Source organism: Fringilla coelebs (assembly GCF_963513975.1).
Source record: "Fringilla coelebs genome assembly, chromosome: 5".
Classification (NCBI taxonomy): Eukaryota; Metazoa; Chordata; class Aves; order Passeriformes; family Fringillidae; genus Fringilla; species Fringilla coelebs.
This window is the reverse complement of record NC_140033.1, coordinates 14,463,067-14,479,871: the sequence shown is the minus strand read 5'-3', so window position 1 is coordinate 14,479,871 and position 16,805 is coordinate 14,463,067. Positions and strand designations below refer to the sequence as shown.

Sequence of the window (16,805 nt, the reverse complement as noted above, 5' to 3'; positions counted from 1 at the left end):
CAGAAAACTGTGCCGTTTAAGGAGCTGCTGAGCAGTGTCCCTGGAAAACAGCAGAGATCTGGCCTGCAGCCAGTGAAGCTGGAAGTGAGACAAGGCTTTGTCACAAACACGTCTGCTCCAGTTGCAGGGAACCTGTGGACTCCTGCCATGGCATTTGCCACCTGGCATGTTCTTGCTGGCCCAAGCAGCCAGTATGGCTGCATTGTGTGCTGCATTGAGGAGCAAAGTAGGAACCAGTCTGGATGGGGAAGAGCAAAAACTGAACCATATGAGTGTGGACAGAGTCTTCACCAAGCTGGTGCAGAGGCCTGGACATTGCTCCCAAGGACTCCAGCATGGGATCCTCCACTCTCCAGGGCAAGTGGGTTCTGCTCAAGATTGGAAACCACAGGGTGAATCAATTACTCCAAGGATGGTGATGTGTGATCTCTTCACAAAAGGTCTTCAGGTTGCTGGCATCAAGAAATACAAGCTCTTGATGAGAAATGGGGACCATACTGCTCATTGCTTTGACAAGCTTTACAATACTAAAAAATCCCAAGTGCCTGCAAATAAGCTCTGGACATAGCTGCATGGAGATGTGCAAAATGGCCCATTTAGGACAGGCTGGGGCTGCAGCTCTCCATGGATTCTCAGGCACTTGCAGCAGCAGTGAGTTGTCAATGTGGCCCAGGGCCCCAATACACTCCAGGAGATACCAGGCTCTAAGGCACTCTTCCCTGCCATCCCCATTGCCAGCTGCTGCCTGTGATGTCTCTTCTAGAAACCTCGGTCAGATCAGAATGGTGAAGCCAGGGAAGGCAGGTTTTTGTACCTGGTCTGGGTGCTGCAGTCTGTTCCCCCCCTGCTGTGGAGAGACAATATTATCAGATGTCTCCTCTCTGCACATCCACAGAGATCACACTGGCACCACACTGCTGGGGCCAGCTGTGGTGAGTGCCTGTGTTTGGACAGCATTGTGAGCCCAGAGCACTGGCTGCACTTCAGCACCCACAAATGTCCACTGGGGATTACACCACAGAGAGCCTTTGGCTGGGTCTTCAGAGACTGCTTACTCTGAAAAAGCACAACATTCTCTCACTGAATTCAACATAATGCCTGAAGCAAACACAGCAGAGGCATAGAGGGTGGGGAAGAGCCCAGCATTTCTCTCTTGGCCTTGTGCAGGTCCCTGGGAGGATTACAGTGGGCAGGAGCTGTGCTGTGAGCATCACCTGCTCTGGAGGCAGTGCCAGCCCCTTGGCAGGACTCTTCTGCCATTGCTCCAGCCTCGAGCTGTCTGCAGCTCTGCATGAGCCTGCATGTGTGTGCACATAAAAATCCTACCTAAGGTAGTAAATAATAGCATACAGAGTTCATCAAATTCAGGTCTCCCAGGCATTCTGCTGGAGCTTTTCCAAAGCCTGGCAACTAAAGTGCAGGACTCAGCATGCCGAGTTCTGCACCAGCTTCAAGCACATTTCCACAAAGCACATTTCCAGCAGAAGGCTGCAGGCTCCTGCGAAGCCTGAGATGTGGAGTGGCTGCAGATGCAGCTCCAACAATGCCTTTGCACAGTGCATACTTAAAGTTTATGTTTCATCTAATAAGGAGATGACAATTTTACTGTCATTACTGTTGTAATAAGTTGAACAAGCGGACCAGAGTGCAGTTAGTAGGAGGCACTGTGTGAGATTGGAAGTTAGGTGGTGTTGCTATAGCCTCTTCACAAGAAGCATGTCCTGTGTTAGATATGAGTCTTACTGTAAGATCTTACAAGTCTTACTGTAAAATCACGGAATTTAATTGAACTACAATGAAAAAAAAAATAATGATTTTTGTAAAATGCACAATGCATGCATTGACAAGAATGTTGTGTTTCTCAGTTTTTAGTCTTTGTTATATGCCTGGTACAGGAACAGCAGTTCACTAAAAATTACCCTATTGCCATTTAAGAATTTTTAGTCTTAAAATTTAACACCTGGATCTTAAACTAGTCACATAGGCTGCTTTTATAGGAGATGGTTTTGGTGTTCAGATATGTTTTGTTTCCTTCTGTGACAAGTGCCTAAAGGAAGTCAGACAAGTTCCATGCTAAAGAAAATAGAATTTTCACTTCAAGTTTCATATTTTTAATTGACCTAGGGTAATAAAATACTGTAATGTGTATTGATTATTTCCAGAAAATTATCCTTTTGGCATGGTCTGCTAGCATGTTAAGATGTAGCGCAACTCCAGTAATTTTAGGCTGGGATCTTATATTAAAATTCCTACTGAAAATCATAATGCTGAGGAGTTAGCACTATGCTTGCAGGGTAACTTGAATCAGTAGCTGATTATTCAGAAGAAATTTGCTAGCTCTGCAGAACTTTCAGCCTTACAAATCGTTGAATGGTTTTCTTATCACAGTGCCTCACTACCACTGGGAAATTATGCCAGGAAATCATGTTTGAACAAAACCTTTGTGTTTTTTCTGTGGAGGAGTTAAACATTTGATGCTTGCCGCCCTCAGTCTCAAGCAGTAAAAAAAATATTTCTGGAAAAATCATTTCTATTCAGAGTAGGATGATATACAACACTTGTTTGTTCCTGGCATCCCTCAGTAAAGAATTGGACACTGATACTGCTCTTCATACAACCTGTTCAGTATCCATTCTGTCACCTCTGCTGTAGTATCAAGTGCTTTGACACACCTGAGTTTAAATTAAGTGATGTGCAAATACACTGCATATTGAATTACTGTAGTTAAAATGGAAGTGAGTTCTAAATATTTAAAATCAGAGGAAAAGATAGCAGAGCTGTCAGAGTAGGTAAAAGATAAGGCAATTCACAGATCCTTTTGAGCTTGAAGCAAACCTCTCAAGCTGGTTATTTGCTTCTTTTGGATTTCTTCTCTTAGGTTTTTACATGACTGCATTTGGTATACATGTTTGAGTGTTACTTCTATCTTTAAGATCAGGAAAGAGGAGGAGGAGAAATGCACTGATGAAGGTGATACAAAAACTACCCATGGATATTGAGTGTGTGCATGCACATACGTGCACATGCATTTGTAAACAGATACAGCTACAATCCTCATAATCTGCTAATCAGCAGATCCTGACTGAAGAATTTGGCTAAAACTTTTCCAAAAATACGGTTTCCCTGAAGTTGAAGTATGCCACAAAAGAATCGCTGATTGAGTTACACACTCAGTTAAAGAAAACAATACACCCAGTTCCAAAATGACATTTCAGAACAGAAACCTATTGTTTAATTTAGTAAATGCTCCTTTGAAAACCCTTAAATCTTGGGCCAACGATTTCAAAAGACTTCTTTTCCTCCACTGTGTTTTCCATGGGAGGTACTGCTGTGTCCTGCTCTGCTTACAGATTTGAAGCCTGTCTAACACTGATCTTCAGTGCAAGCAGCCGTGTCTGCATTAACTTTCAGCCCTTCACCTTGGCTTTGGGCCATCTGTCTGCTTGAAGGGAGAGTAATCAACCATTTGTCTTGAAGGCATTTCCAACTCAGAGTGGTCAAGACATCCAAGTATCTTGACGTAAACTCAACATCTGTTTGATTTTGCAGTGCAAAATGAAGTACTTTTCCAGTTTCTTGTAATGTAAGCATAGGGAAGTGACATAAAAGGAGTTTACAGGGCTGTGTCTTTCCCTATACCACATATAAGCTGTTGGTAGCTACTAAGCCACATCTGAAACATCTGCAGGCACATCTGCATCCCTAGATGTGCCTGTGTGTTTCTTGCTCTTGAAAAAGTTCAGATTACCAGATATATGCTAACACTGCATGTGTTGCATTACTCAGGTCTTACATCAGATTTAGGAGTGTGCTGGTTGGAGCCAAAATCTCCTGAGCAAAGCAATACTTTAAAGGTCATGTTTGAGTTAGCCTGCTGGGAACAGGACTGCTTCTGAGTTACACCATGGCCATAGGAATAGTTGGACGTAACAAAGGAAGTGTTGGAGGAACAAGAACTCTGCTGTAACTAGAAGTAATGGTGGGTACTTTGGTCAAACACGATACTGGGCATGGTGTGCTGGATCACTCTGACGTGGTGTTTGCTCCTAGCAGATGATAGGAATCAAGGTGTCTCTGGTATTCACATCCCAGTTCATTGGCAGTGATACTGGAATGTCACAGGAATTTTCTGGTGCATGTGCACCCCCCATCTTGAATGGTAGATATGTAACTCAGTTTTCTTCCATGAGCTCTTTGACAATCCTGTGCCAATCTTCTCCAGTCTGTGCCAGCTTGGAGGGCCTCCTTTCCTTTCACATAGATCCTGCCACTGTCACTATGCTTTTGTTCCTTTAGGATGAAGTCATGCCCTTCAGTCAAAGAGACTGAAGCCAGCAGGTTCTTGGCAGACAGGCATTGCCTGAGGCAGAGGTGAAAGCTGGCACTGAGCTATTTGCCTGGTGGACTGCAGTGTTCAAGGTGCTACTCACTACAGAGAATGCTTTACATGATCTTGGCTTGGGCTTGCTTTCCTTCTCTTGAGAGCTGGCCACAACTGGAGTGAGTAGGAGGTTTGATCTCCACCATGGCATGAAGAGAAGGTGTTCCTCTTCAATGGCCTTGAACGTGCTCCTTGCTGGGGTGTAAAATGCCTGGTGGAGGTGTCCAGGGCATGAGGTACAGGACTCATCCACTCGAGGTGTTAGAGATGGTTAGGGGTGAAATCTGGTGTGGTCCTGTATATGGTTAATGTCTTGGGAAGATAATGAAGAGGAGGAAGAGCAGTATGAAACCAGCACTTTTGAAAGCCATTCTATATACATTTCATTCAGGGGGCTGAGGTAATTCAGAGCCAGAATTGCCTGCTTGTGCGCTTGATAAAAAATCTTTAAATGGAGAAATAAGACACAGTAATGTTTCTAGCTGCCTTGCGCAATTTCTTATGGTCCCGTAAAGCTCAGTTTAGGAGTTTTCTAGGATTGTATTCTTCCAACTGTTGCTCTGCATTTAGAATAAATTACTTCTTTGCTCTTATCCGCCGACAGGCAGCTGTGGAGTTTGGGTTTTCACTTTCCAAACAGTATGTTAAATACCTAAATTATTTTCTCTTCTTCCCTAGTATTTTCTGGCTCCAGAGATTTTGGAATCCACTTTACCATGTAAATGCTACTAAAGCCATGTCATCTGGCTTTCCTGAACATGCAGGTATTCAGGAGTAGAATTACCAATATGGGGTTACGGGCTTTTTTTCACATTGCCTTTTAAATCTGCAAGTAAATATAGTGATCTGATTTGCCAGCAGCAAGCATTCATGTAACTTGATCAGACCTCAGGATCTTTGAGAAAAACCACATGCCATTTAGCCTCTTTCTATACAGAGGAATTTGGACAATTCATCATTATACCAAGGGCCTTATTAGTTGACAGAAGGGTTAACTGACCTTCAAACAGGAACTCAACGGTTTGCCTGCAGGGAGCATATTCCATGGTGAGTTGACTACTTAAGCACTTTCGATGTAAAGTAAAAACAATCTCTTGTGTCAGAGTATAGTTCAAAGAACAAAAGACCGTTTTGCTCAATTGTGCAGGCAGCAGAAGTTATTTTTGTCTCTTGCCTATCATATTCACATTGTACAAGAAAGTAGTTTTGTTGAGGAGCGATTTGTTCTGCTGGGGCTCTTTGTGTAATTTTTGAACTGAAGACCACCACTGTGTTCTGGCATTGAAGCAAACAATGTACACTCTTGAAAACAGCTTTGTGTTTTGCCCTATTTTCAAGGGGGCATTTGCTTTGAGTGTGTGAATTGATTTATGGGCCATTTTGAGCCATTTAACCTCCTTTGAGAATGCCTGGTAAATGGATGTGTAAGTGAGGGGTTTTATCAGGTGTGCCAGTCCTTTTCCTGTTTAGGGAACATGTGCTTGACCTGTTTCGAGTGCACTCTGCCATAATGATAAGTAGATGATGTGCATATTTTCAGAGTCTCTCTTTTTGCTGCTTGCTGCCATCTCTTTATTAAAGAGCTTTGCGTGTTGGTGATGTCCTCTGCTGCTGCTGCCTCCTGTGTAATTAAGGAGGTCAAGTGGCAGCCTCACTGCGTGGAAACGCTTCTCCTGATAGCATTATTGTGTACAGAGCGTGTCTGTGCTTTCAGCAGTGACAGTGCATCACTGAGTTAAGTGAGTAACTTCTCTCTGTGATGGCTTAGTGCCAAAGAAATGCATTTCATGGAGGTGTCAATACTAACTCTGAAGTTGGTGCTCAGTGTGAAATAATTTTAAAAATTTATAAATCTGTTAAGTGTCCTCATTTCCACTGAGGGTGACATTGAGGGTGACAAACAGTGTGTAGGCTCTTGGTCCTTAACACCTCAAACGCTACAGGGCTGCCCATGACCAAATTCTTTGTTCTAATCTACTTTTCACTGCCAGATTTTTTTCTGATTTTCTGTATATCCAAAATGTAGGAGCCCAGTGCCAGGCTCCTCAGTGTGTCTTGTGAATGTTTTCCCACTATCCATGGCAGGAGCATGTTCTGAGCCAGTCCCTGTACCTCTGCCTAGAAGATCTCACAAGGGCTTTTGCTCCATAGATTTGTCCTGTTCTTGGAAGCCCATTCCACTTTTAGCACCCACGGCGCCTTACAGAAGAAAGCTCCTCCACTTAACCAAGTGCTGTGTAATCAGTTGTCTCCTTTTAGTGTGCTGTTTGTGGGAGGTGCAGGGGAAGGTGGCTGGGTTATGATTTGCAGGATTCCTCACCTGAGTGTTACTCTTCTGCTGGAGGAGACAGTAAATGGCTTTTCCTAGTTCAGTTTCCTTTTTCTCTCATGGTTTGCTCTTAAACCCTCTGCCATGTGCCTCCCACTTCTTTTCCTGTCCTGAGGGCCTTGCTCTACTCACTCTTCATTGCAGGGAGAAACTGGGATCTTTGTTTTTAGTTGCTATTCAGCTGACATCTGAACATTGCAACAAATGGTGTCCATCCTTGCTATATTATTGTTCCTATTTCCAAGATGTGCAAATATTGATCTCCCCTTGAGTTATTTCCCCATCTCTCTCCCCTTTCCCACTCACACTTGCTTCCTCCATATACATAAGTGATACAACCATAATTAGCTTTTTATAATTGAGACACTGACCACATCTGTATTCATTTTACCACTTTTATAATAGCTGACTTTTTCCCACCCTGCCAACATCCATGGCCTTCACAAGTGCCTTTTTCTCCTCCCAGCGTGTGACTGCAACCCTCGTGGCATCCAGACCCCCCAGTGTGACCGTGCCACGGGGCAGTGCATCTGCAATGAGGGGGTGGAAGGGCTGCACTGTGACAAGTGCTCCCGGGGCTACTCGGGCTTCTTCCCTGACTGCGTGCCCTGCCACCAGTGCTTTGCCCTCTGGGATGTGATCATCAGCGAGCTGGCTAATAGGACCCAGCAGTTCTTGGACAGGGCTAATACCCTCAAAATCACTGGAGTCACTGGCCCATACCAGCAGACACTCAACACACTGGAGGAGAAGCTCACTGAAATTAAAACCATCATCGCTCAAAATCCAGCAGCCGAGCCCCTGAAGAACATTGGGGATCTCTTCGAGGAAGCAGAGTGAGTACAGTTGTAGTTACATGGATAAGTCTGTCTTGGGAAGAAGTGGGAGCTCCAGTGAGCTGGGATTTACTTGAGTGACTGATGTCCCCATGCTGGGCTGAGGGCACTTTGGCTGGGTGAGGGTGCTGTGGCTGCTGGAGCACCCTGCCATGCTGAGCACTGGCAGTGAGTGCCCTTCCCACTGGGCAGAAACCAAGGAGCAGAAACCTGGTGGGGCAGGCAGGAGCAGTGCAGCTGCCACTGTGTGCTGGGCTGGGTTATCCTGCTCCCACTGCTCTCCAGGCAGCTAATTACCAGGGAGCCACTCATGCTTGCCTTGTGCTGCCCCAGGGCAAAGGACAAACACTGCTATTATGTGAGAGAATGAAGAGAGGGAGAGATTAAATTCCTGGATTTCCGCATGTAGCTGATGAGTTGGAAACTTGGGCTTCTTTCTGCACTCTGAGCACGTGCTGGGGGAAGCACCAGGTTTATAACAAGGATTGTTTCCTTTTTTCTGAGAGTAGAAGCCTTGTATTTTCTTTTAGGGCTAAGCATACCAAAGATGGTAGTCTGGAGATGGGGCAGTCTAACATTAAGTAGGATTACAGAGGCTTTCTAACCGTTGTCTGTAAGTGCTCCAACTTGCTTGTGCATTGTGAAAGGAACTGCACAAAGCAAAGGGGCAAGGATTAAAGCACAAATGTCTCAATTAGGAATAGTTTGTGTCCTACAGCTCCCCTCCCTCCTGCTGGAGAGCTGAAGGTTGCTGCTGCTTCTGGACACGATGTATATGGAGGGAGATCAGAGCAGCTGAAGAGTTGCTTTTCCCTAACATACCTTAGGTGTAACTGTTCTTGCTCCTCTCTGGCTGTATAGAAAGTACTGGGCTTTGGAGGAGTCCTGGAAAACAGCAGGCTGTTGGGCTATGGAGAGAGCTGTAAATTGATCTTAGATCTTAAATACTGCCTTGATTCTTTCAGAATGAGGAAATGCTTGGCTTGACGGGATCACCATGGATGGGAATAGCTTCCTATAACCACTTCTGTTCCACAGCAGCCTTGACATGTAACTCACTTGCTCTTCCTTTTAGGGTTATCCCACTAGCTAAAGCCTGCTCCATGGCTCACTGAGTGACTGCTTAGAGCAGGAGGTTTTCCTTCAAATCTTTGGTGAGGAGGGATCTGTACAGAAGAGTTTAAAGAATCCATTGTGTTAAAACTAAGCCTCCCTGCTTCCTGAAGTTCAATTCTGTCTGATGAGCTCGTAGTAATCAAAACTACATTTGAGCTGTGTGGGATGGGAAACAAATTATGTATGGATCATAGCAGTCAACTCTGACCTATGCAGTTGCCATGATACAAGAGCATTACTCCAGTGCTCTGGAATCTCCCTCCAGTTAATCTTACACAATGCAGCTGTTTTCTGAGCAATTTGGCGCTTTGGATTTATAAATGTGCTGTAGATTAAAAAGTAGGTTTGTATAATAAAAGAAACAAAACAGTATTCTAGGTAGGCATGTTGTTAGAAATCACTTGGAGCTCCGCTGAGGGAGGACAGGTCCTGCCATGGGAGAGGCTGGGTACATCTCTAGCCGCCATGCTCCAGTGAAGTATGAGGCATATGACCCTTCTTCCCCCCCGTGTTGAGTCCTGTGCCTGTTTTACAGAAAGCTGACAGCAGATGTTACAGTTAAGATAGCTGACATAGAAGAAAACCTATCAGCCTTATCAGCAAAGAGCAATAGCACAGACATGGACCTGAGTGCACTGGAGACAGATGCCAAAAGTCTCGACCACGTCGTGAAAGAGCTTGCAGAGCAGCTGGAGTTCATCAAGATCTCTGATGTTCGGGGTAAGTGTCACAGGGAGGGGGAGAAAGCAGCAGGGTGGCCAAAAATTTAATTAGTGCAGAGGTTTAAGTATCAGAGTAATCTCCTAACTTGTAATAAAACACAGTTCCTCAGGGACAGGTTCTTTCTGTGCATTAGCAGAGTTGCTGATGCAGCAGGAATTGTTGCCCCCCTCATCCAGTCTCTGTTCCTCTGCACATTGCAAAGCTGGCTCAAATTGTTGGGGCACAGAATCATCTTAAGGTGTCATGCTGAGCACATTGTAGATGAGACACAAGAGAAGAAAGTGCACCACAGATTTCAAGATATGCCTGGACATTCCCCTTGCTCCCTTCAGTCTGTTAAATTGCTATTTCTGGGTGAAAAAAAAGAGCTTGTGGTGAAGGGTCCAGTTCTTCTGACCCACCCAAGCCTGGTATGTCCATTGGCACACTGAAATGGGCCAAGAATCAAAATTTGCTGGAGGAAGAGGAATGTCACCACAATATTTGCAAATCTGGAAAGCTGACTTCAAAGAAATTATTTATAATTTTTCTTATATGTTTCCTGGTTTGCAGGAAGTCTGAGATTGTTTCCAGTAAACATGGGAGATTTCAGATTGAGGCAAGTAGCATGTGGAATAGGGAAGTCCCTGACTTTTGGCATTCTGCAAAAGAAAGCTGCCCCAAAGTGCAGAGTATAGCCACCCCCATAGGGTCCCTCACACCCACACAAGGCCTCTCCAGGAGTTGTCCAAAATCAACAGTTCCATAAATCAGCATCTTTCATCAAGCAGTTGTTTCTTAGGAAAGCTCTGACCAGTTTCCAAGCAGTGACTCCATAAGCCAGACATCCCAGGGCAAACAATAAGAACTGGGGGGATAAGGGAATCCTTAGAAAACAGACTGTTTCCCTAAAAACCTTCAAAGGCCGTATCTCCTTTTGCCATTAGGACAAGCAGAATTCAGTCACTAGGGTCAGAGAAAGGCTTAACTTCAAAGACCAGCTTGACACTTTCAACCAAGCAGAGAAGCAAACTTTTTTTTCTACAAGAGGCCAAATTCTGTCATCCTTGCAATGGCACAGCTGCCAAGGCCAGCATTTCATTTAATGTGAATATCACTAGCCCTGATGTGTCATCCGCTAACATCTGTAGTATACATTACTTTGGGTTACTCAACAGAGCTCTCATCAGCTCCCTCTGATTTCTGCAGGAGCCTTGGATAGTATCACCAAGTATTTCCAGATGTCCCTGGAGGCAGAGGAGAGGGTCAATGCCTCCACTGTTCATCCCGATAGCGCCGTGGAGCTGTCGGCGCGAACGCGGCAGGAAGTGGAAGACTTAATCAATGAGAAGGAGGCCCAGTTCAAGGCTAAACAAGAGGAGCAGTCACGCCTTCTGGATGAACTCGCTGGAAAGCTGCAGAGCCTGGATCTCTCTGAGGTGGCTGAGAAGGTACACAGCTGAGAAGGGCTGGGATAAACCTGTAGCAGAAAGAGAGTTTGGTTTGTGGTGAAGCAACGGCTGTGGAGGAGCTGTAGGACATGGCAGTGTGAGATGCGTGGTTGGGTCATGAGAAATGCACTTGCTTGGTTGAGCAACCCCTCGGTTTTGTGGGCCAGAACTGGGTTCTTTACCTGGTGGGCTCTGACACTACTGTCTTTTGAAGACCTGCCTTTCGTGTTGGTCTTCCTACCACTCTTCCCAGCCCCAACAGAGCGCCTGTTTTTACATCACCCCTGTTCTAATCCAATGTTCTTTGCTAGGGACAGAGTTCCCACATGCAGGAAAGTGTGGCAAATCTGCTGGGCTGAGAGCCATCCTCTTCAGCCTATCCCGAGTTCAGTGCTTGCTTTCCCTAGGCTCCCCTTTTCCCCTCTGCAGCTCCATCAGATACTCTGTGCCTGTACAGTGCCTGACCAGGCTACACTTCTGCACATACCCACGGGCCTCAGCATCCCCCCAGGCTCATCTTCCTGCTGGAGACACAGCAGAATTTAAAGGGAGCTGAAGTCAAAAGGGCATTTTCTCTGTTGAAGGTGCCTGCTCATCTGTAAATATGATTAAGGATGGCTTTTTCTTGGGAGAGGCTGGGTGTTCCCTCAGTTTCTCTTTGAAGTTGGCCAGCTGCATTCAGTGAACAATCCCTGAACAACCCTGGGTGAAGGCAGGCTGCAGGACACTGCTCATTAACTCCCCCGGGCAGGCCAGGCCTGTGGCGGAGAGTGAGTTCTTCACACACTGATTGTCCCTTGTCCTTTACAACCAGTCATCCCTCCCACTCCCTCAGCCCTCCTTTTTTCTCTGAAGGGAAGAAAGAGACATCTTTCTGTTTAGTTTCCCTTCCCCTACATTCCTGCCTTGACTGTTCTTAAGAACTGAAATCTTGGGTAGATGTTTATCAAGGCAAATACTGAGTTGCTTGGAGGTGTAATGATGAGACACACACACACATTCTGCTTTCTAGCTACTGCTGGCTTATGTGCCAAACAGGTAAGAGGGACTCATTTACACTTCACAGGAGACAGCTGCAGCTAACTTGGCTCAGCCCCTAGGTTTGCCCAGGGAGGTTTTTTGGCTGCAAAACCTGAGTTAGTGACTATCATTTGGCAAAAAGAGAGTTTGGGGAGGGCATGAAAAGGTAAAAGAGCCTCACAAGAACAGGGAATTTTCTAATTTTCCCTCTGGTTAAACCAACTCCTGTGTTATCTCATTACCAAACAATTGACTGAGCAGTGAATAACTCTCAACAGTGTTGCTGATAGAAATAGTTTTGCTTCTTGAAAAAAAAGTTTACTCTGAAATTTTGTGGTAGAACAGTGTCCTACTCCAGCCCCCAGGCAATGGAATGGGAATCAGGCTGTGACTGCTTCCCCTGTGTCCCTGCAGACGTGTGGCACTGCCCCGGGAGCCTCGTGTGCCGAGTCCGCGTGCGGGGGGCTGAGCTGTCGGACAGACGAGGGGAAGAAGAAGTGTGGAGGCCCCGGCTGCGACGGGCTGGTGACCGTGGCTCACAATGCCTGGCAGAAGGCTATGGATTTTGACAGAGACATCCTCAGTGCATTAGCAGAAGTTGAGCAACTCTCCAGAATGGTAATATGCCAAATCAATTGTTAAGATAGTAAAAAAGAAAAGGGAAGATCTGTCTGTTGTAGCACAGACACTAATTGATAAAGTATGTGCTGCTTTTCTGCAGAAAATACTTCTTTTGGGTTGTGTAACTTCATCATGCTTGTAAATATCTTCAGAAAGGGAGCTTGCTAGAGTGAAGCTTCATGGATAACTAAACATCAGCCTGAGTTGTTTTAACTAGCACTGGTGGTATGGATCAGGGCCAGCTTCCAAGTGTTCTGTGAGTTTTATGAGAAAAAGCATTCCTTGTTAGTATTACTTCTGACTCCAGATGAATTGTTTTAAAACAAGCCCTAAAGCATAAGAAGATAAGTAAGCAAGCCTTCCATTTTCCTTTCTTTAGGTTTCTGAGGCAAAACAGAGAGCAGATGAAGCAAAACAAAATGCACAAGCAGTTTTGCTTAAAACCAATGCCACAAAAGAGCAAGTGGACAGAAGCAATGAAGATCTGAGAAATCTTATTAAACAGATTAGAGACTTCCTAATGCGTAAGAATGTTACATTTTAATTATATTTTAATTCTGGGTTTGTGAAAACCAGCTTTACATCTGTATTCTTTTCCAAGAGTTAGCTCAACAGTTGTCATCATTCCCCCCACCTCCCTTAGACAGACAGTGTGTATGATGAAATCTGGAAACATGAGAAAAAACAAGAGAAAACCAAGATAATAAGAAAGTGAGAGCAAACTGTGACATGTTCTTGTGTGCATTTCAGCTGAGGCTTTTGTACTGCTGTACTTTGCCAAGTATGTCTGAAAGTTCTGGCTAGAAAGACAAAGTAGTATTAAAGGGGAAGGAAGTCAGAAACAGCATTTCTCTCTCTGTAAGAACGCAAGTAAAGGTTAAATGAGAGTCTTGTTTGCCAGCAGCCCATTCCTTGCCTGTTTGCTCAGGGCTGACTCTGCTGGGAGCACAAATACATCTACGTGCAGCTGTTGGTTTTGTTTCCGGTGGGCTCGGGTCCTCCCCAGTGATGCAGCTGGGCACCAAAATCTTCAAATGGCTTCCAGGAGAGCTGTGCCAGCAGGGCCTATACACCTGCTGGGCCTCTCCTGAGAGGGAATTTTCACCTTGGGAAGTAGCTTTAAAACCTTGATTTTCCATAAATCTGGGGGAGGAAGTTTTATCCTGATTTTCCTTCTTAAGGAAGCAGCTGAACAAGAAGTTGAGTGCTGAGATGTGACAGAGAGAAGCTTTTACTCACATCTCTGTCATTTGTGTCCATCTGCTAGAAGACAGTGCTGACCTGGATAGCATTGAGGCAGTGGCTAATGAAGTGCTGAACATGGAGATGCCAAGCACTCCCCAGCAGCTGCAGGCCCTGACAGAAGATATTCGTGAGCGTGTAGAAAGCCTTTCTGATGTTGAGGTCATTCTGCAGCAGAGCGCTGGAGACATTGCCAGAGCAGAAATGCTACTGGAGGAAGCTAAAAGAGCAAGGTATGCAGCCCTGTTCAAATCTCATTGCATCAGAAAACGCAGTTTAACTTTCCCTGATGTAAATTCTTACTCCTTCAGTAAGGGGGAAAACCAGCCCATTGCAGCATGTGCTCTTTCTCCAGTTGCAAAGAGCATTTTTAGCATTAATAATCTTGCTCCACAGCAAAGGTGCAACAGATGTTAAAGTCACTGCAGACATGGTGAAAGCAGCACTGGAAGAAGCTGAAAAAGCCCAAAATGCAGCTGAAAAAGCCATCAAACAAGCTGATGAAGATATTAAAGGAACTCAAGACTTGCTGACTTCGGTGAGTTCTTTATGAGTATTTCTTGACATAATAGAAACAGCACCAAGTCTGATGCTTAGAAACTGATGTAAAATGTGTCTAAACTGCATCATTCCTGCCTTCACATCAACTTTTGAGTGAGTGGGACAGATGCTAGGGGACTTTTTGCTACAAACCAACAGCAACAACAACAACAAAAAAACACCAAAAGGCTTTTCTCACCTATATCCTGCAGCAGCCAAGTTAAATGAGCAGGACTGTAGCCCTCTAAACCAGCAGGTCTGACAAGACCCCTGGCAAGCCACACCTGTCAGCCACATTGATTGTGTATTGGTGTGCTCAGTGTCATCTACACTGCAGCACCAGACCAAAATAAACAAATGCTAGATTGAAGTGCCAAGTGCTACAATCTTGTCAGATAAAGTATTTGCAGACTTCATCTCAAAGCCCTCATGAGACCACAGTGCTATCTATACTTAGGAAGCTTGGCCAGTTTAGAAGCTTCACAAGTCCATTATCACATGATGGAGTCAAACGTCTGAACTTTTTGTCAATGGATTAGTCAACTCTTGTGTGTATAATGCAATCAAATACTTTTTGACAATATTCCTTAATGCTTGTGCAGCCCCATATGCACCATTCTCAAGCACTGAGCTTTTTCATCCTGACTGCAATGGGCCATTTTAGCAAAACTAAAACACTGTCTTTAACTCAGATACATGGACACAAACTAGTTAGCTGAGCAAGGTTTATGGAGAAAGTTTAGTGTTATATCCATTGTCTTTTGAAAGTCTAACTCTCATTCTTCTTTCTCTTAGATTGAATCTGAAAATGCAGCATCTGCAGAAACACTCAACAATGCTACCTTACGTCTGTTTGAGCTAGAGAAGAGTGTTGAAGACCTTAGGCAAAAGGCTGCTACAAATTCAGGGAATGTGGGAGATATAGAAAACAAAATTATTAGTGCAAAACAAAATGCTGAAGAAGTTCAAAAGGTGAGAAGCTCAGGAACAATCCTAAAGAGAAGCCAGCAAAACTCCCCCAGGTTTGGCTAAAGGGAGATCAATGAATACACGTGATCCGTCACATTTATTGTTCATATTCTGGGGGTAGAAAATACTCCAACATTTATGCTCTTAACAAAGATAGCAACTTTTTACTTTGGTATCAGATCCCGAGAGAGATTTATTGGGAAGTTTTCGGGCTCTGAACTAGTGGCAGGAAACCTGTCAGCCTTTCAGATAGGTTTCTGTTCCTTAGCTTTACTATATGTCACAGGAGGACTGGAAATTTTTTTTTCACTTGTATAGAGTATTTATGGTTCCATGACAATGATAGGTTCAGGACAAACAAACCAGAATTTGGCATATACAGAATCAAGCAACAGGAAAAATAATTATCTTATAAAACTGAAGTAATTGCTAAATATCAGAGATGCAAGACTTGTCCCTGTGAACATGTGGCATTACTCCCAATGTTTGCTACACACTTTTGTAATAGCAAAAGAATGTTCATTAACAAAACAATCGACCAATCTGCCAAAGGAAGTTTCATTGCTCCCATCTCTTGTCTGTAGTTAGCCTACCACTCTCCAGAGAGCCATTTTCTGACAGGAGAGCTGCATTATCCATCAACTCAACAATATCCAAACCCTAAGTAGAATTTCAGGTGCTGTAAAGTAAACACAAGAGAATTCCAGTGCTGCTATGGTTTCTTATCTTGCTCAATGGTTGAATTTAGTTGGGTCATAGAACTTCTTAATGTTAACCCCACAACACAAGCACAGCTGAGAATCCAACCTCATTACTTTTGCAGCACCTAACACCAGCTGGGCAGCTAGTTCAGTTCTTGTTGCTGAAAGGGTAGCAAGGGTATTCCTCCCCAGATGCAAGCACTCAGCCAGAAGCAGTGCCAGGTGTAGCTTTCTAGGGGCCATGGTTTCCATTAGTCACAGAACCCTGTAACTGAATCTCATAAATCTCTGCCAAGTGCCAGTACTGAAGCTGTAAAACAGCCACAGATCTGCAAAAGAGCAACTGATGAGTCTTTACCACAGCTCTTAGTCTTGGACAGAAGGTAGGAAATATCCTGACATGGCTTCTGCTTTCTTTAAGTGAGCTCCCAGCGTAGTCTCTCCTGGCAGCCCGACTAGTAAAGGACAGAGGGAGGAAAGGCCAACTCCTGCTCTATTGGCTTTGTGTGAGCTCCATCTTGTGTTTGGATTCGGAACAGGTGCTCAACAGCGAGCTCAGCGGCAAGTACAGAACCGTGGAAGAGCTCATTGCCAGGAAGACAGAGGAGTCGGCCGAGGCCCGGAGGAAAGCAGGCGTGTTGCAAGATGAAGCTAAAGCCTTGTTGGCTCAAGCAAACAGCAAACTCCAGCTGCTCAAAGGTAAGGCTGTTCTGAGGAGGTAATTTGGCACCTTAGAACGTGAAGCAATTTCATGCTGTTAAACCAGCTATTCATTAGCAGAAGGGGAAAAGAAAAGGTACTTTTTTGTGACTGAGGCTGGATCTGCTTTCCTTACTCTAATGGACAAAATACTGTCTTTTGAAGCAAGGATTTCTATAGAATTAGCTGAAACTTACA

General features: G+C 44.6%; 1 protein-coding gene across 1 annotated transcript in view; it reads left to right on the top strand.

Moving 5' to 3' along the window:
* The window catches only part of LAMB1 (laminin subunit beta 1), a 44,663-nt gene that overhangs the window by 24,169 nt on the left and 3,689 nt on the right, over window positions 1–16,805 (top strand). Inside the window, exons 24-32 of the mRNA XM_084206956.1 lie at window positions 7,177–7,546; window positions 9,198–9,382; window positions 10,574–10,815; window positions 12,250–12,453; window positions 12,836–12,980; window positions 13,724–13,931; window positions 14,095–14,236; window positions 15,034–15,210; window positions 16,448–16,607. Coding sequence (XP_084063082.1) covers window positions 7,177–7,546; window positions 9,198–9,382; window positions 10,574–10,815; window positions 12,250–12,453; window positions 12,836–12,980; window positions 13,724–13,931; window positions 14,095–14,236; window positions 15,034–15,210; window positions 16,448–16,607 — 1,833 coding nt within the window. The remainder of the gene's footprint in view (window positions 1–7,176; window positions 7,547–9,197; window positions 9,383–10,573; window positions 10,816–12,249; window positions 12,454–12,835; window positions 12,981–13,723; window positions 13,932–14,094; window positions 14,237–15,033; window positions 15,211–16,447; window positions 16,608–16,805) is intronic.